Source organism: Penaeus chinensis, chromosome 31 (genome assembly GCF_019202785.1).
Source record: "Penaeus chinensis breed Huanghai No. 1 chromosome 31, ASM1920278v2, whole genome shotgun sequence".
Lineage (NCBI taxonomy): Eukaryota > Metazoa > Arthropoda > Malacostraca > Decapoda > Penaeidae > Penaeus > Penaeus chinensis.
This window is the reverse complement of record NC_061849.1, coordinates 15,476,868-15,479,367: the sequence shown is the minus strand read 5'-3', so window position 1 is coordinate 15,479,367 and position 2,500 is coordinate 15,476,868. Positions and strand designations below refer to the sequence as shown.

At 53.0% G+C, this 2,500-nt stretch overlaps 1 protein-coding gene across 3 annotated transcripts in view; it reads right to left on the bottom strand.

The window, feature by feature from the left end:
• LOC125041877 (MFS-type transporter SLC18B1-like) overlaps window positions 1–2,413 on the bottom strand; it is a 20,041-nt gene extending 17,628 nt beyond the window's left edge. The window contains exon 1 of one of the 3 annotated variants that reach the window (XM_047637248.1): window positions 2,291–2,413. Coding sequence is in view for 1 of the 3 variants with exons in the window: in XM_047637247.1 (XP_047493203.1) it covers window positions 1,899–1,914 (16 nt within the window). In the remaining 2 variants the exon portion in view is untranslated. The other 2 variants (XM_047637249.1, XM_047637247.1) reach the window with 2 other exon arrangements.
• Between the last annotated feature and the right edge of the window lie 87 nt (window positions 2,414–2,500).

Genomic DNA, 2,500 nt, shown 5'->3' with positions numbered 1-2,500 from the left:
CTCTCCCCTCTCCTCTCCCGCCTCTGCTCTCCCTCCTCTCTCCCTCCTCTCTCCTCTCCCCTCTCCCTCCTCTCCCGTCTCTCTCCCGCTCTCTCTCCCTCTCTCCCTCTCGCTCCTCTCCTCTCGCCCTCTCTCTCCGCTCTCGCTCTCCCTCTCTCTCGCCCTCCTCTCCCCTCTCTCTCTCCCGCGCTCTCTCCCTCTCTCTCTCCCTCTCTCTCGCCCTGCTCTCTCCTCTCCCTCTCGCTCTCTCTCTCCTCTCTCGCCCTCTCTCTCTCCCTCTGCTCTCTCTCCCTCTCTCTCCGCTCTCCGCTCTCTCTCTCGCTCTCTCGCCCCTCTGCTCGCTCTCCCTGCTCTCTCCTCTCTCTCGCTCTCTCTCTCCCTCTCTCGCTCTCTCCCTCAGCTCTCCTCCCTCTCTCTCCGCTCTCCCTCTCTCTCTCTCCCTCTCTCTCTCTCTCCCGCTCTCTCTCTCTCCCTCTCGTCTCTCTCTCCCCTCGCTCTCTCTGCTCGCCCTCCCTTCTCTCTCTCCTCTCCCTCTCTCTCTCCCTCGTTCTCTCTCTCCCTCTCTTCTCTCTCCCTCTCTCTCTCTCCCCTCTCTCTCTCTCCTCTCTCCCTCCCTCTCCTCTCTCTCTCCCTCTCCTCTCTCTCTCCCCGTTCTCCCTCTCCCGTCTCTCTCTCTCGTCCCCTCTTCTGCTCCTCCCTCTCTCTCTCTCCCTCTCGCTCTCTCCCTCTCTCTCTCGTCCCTCTCTCTCTCTCCTCTCCTCTCTCCCCTCTCTCTCTCTCCTCTCTCTCTCGTCTCCCTCGTCTCTCTCCCTCTCTCTCTCCCTCTCTCTCCCTCTCCTCTCTCGCCCTCTCTCCTCTCCCTCGCTCTCACTCTCCTCTCTCTCCTCTCTCTCTCCCTCTCTCCTTCTCTCTCCCTCGCTCTCTCCCTCTCTCTCCCCTCTCCTCTCCCTCTCTCTCTCCTCTCTCTGCTCCTCCTCTCTCCTCTCTCTCTCCCCTCTCGCCTCTCTCTCTTCTCCCTCTCTTTCTCGCTCCGCTTTCTCTTTCTCTTTCTCTTTGCTCTTTCGTCTTCTCGCTTTCTCTTTCTCTATTCTCTTTCTCTGTTCTCTTTCTCTGCTCGCTTCTCTTTGCGTCTTTCCTTTGCTCTTCACGAATCAGCACCAGGCCCCGCCTTACACGCCCCGTGAAACACTCACCCAAACTATGCTCCACGCATTCCGCCACATCAGCGTAAGCACCCCCACTCGTACCTCCGCAGACAATTATTGCAGCTTGCACCATAACCACAACGGCCCCTCGGTAAGCAGGATGTCATGTGGGAGAGAGATTGTGGATTAGTACTTTGAAACACATTGATATTTTTCTGCATGAAATCCACTGCTTTCAACGATTCTAGGCATTGTTCCTTGTGCAAAGGAATCGTTGAGGAGATATGATCACCATCTCCATCGACAATCTTGATTTCATTGTCCCGATAGCAGGGGAGGGCATGAAGTATATCAGGGAAATCATGGGGTAAACAGGACCCCCGTGGTTGTTAAACAAAACGTCCTAACCCTACATCCAACCTAACCTAACACCGATATATATATCATATATTCCCTAGCCTGGACCCCCGTGGTAGTACATGCGTCTAGCCAGGGGGCTCTGCCTCTTAACCCCCGTGGTATAGTATATGTCTAGAATTCACCCTCGCAATGTAAACAAGATGAGCAACTTAGCCAAACTTGAGGGATTTTTCTTTTCTTTTTACGTATAGCACCCTTGGGAAGCATCTGCACACATTGCCATAGAAGAACTTTGTCTTGGTTTGTATTGTTCTATCATTTCATGTAAGTTTTATTACCCAACTCTGACGCTACCTTGTACTACATATTGTCCCACTTCTCATACAAACTTACCCAAGAAAGACGCCATACGAAGCAGATGCAAACAAAGGCCCTGCCAGAAACCTGTTCATGTTGCAGGAAATGAACAGCAGTCAAACCGCACTCCAAGAACCACCTCGTTCCAGAATAAGCTATTTTGTACATACCGATTGCAGCTCTATTTGCAAGACGAGGCCACAGACTAAAAATATTTCTAAATTAGGATTTGATGATGTTCACAGCTGGAATAGAATCACGATGAACCACGGATTTCAAACCGGTGTCTCGTTTCAGTCCGAAATGTCATAACTCGGCGTGTCATCGTTAACATCCTACAAGAGCAGCCTCCACGCCGAAGGAAACCACAGCTGCACCTTTTTCATCCGATCTCACCAATCGTCCAACCAATTGGGCGTTTCACTTACAGCAGCTTCGTGCTTCCACTCCTCCGGGGCCTTTGCCTGACTGCCTCCTTCCCGCCCAATTGCCGCGCAGTTACCGCCGCCGCCGCCTGGCTCGAGGGCCTCGTTGGCAGGACGCTAACCAGCCTGTTCACAATCTACTTCGTGTACAGACGCTCGGTGGGTTTATATTATATGTATGTTTAAACACACATACATACACGCTGTAACCCA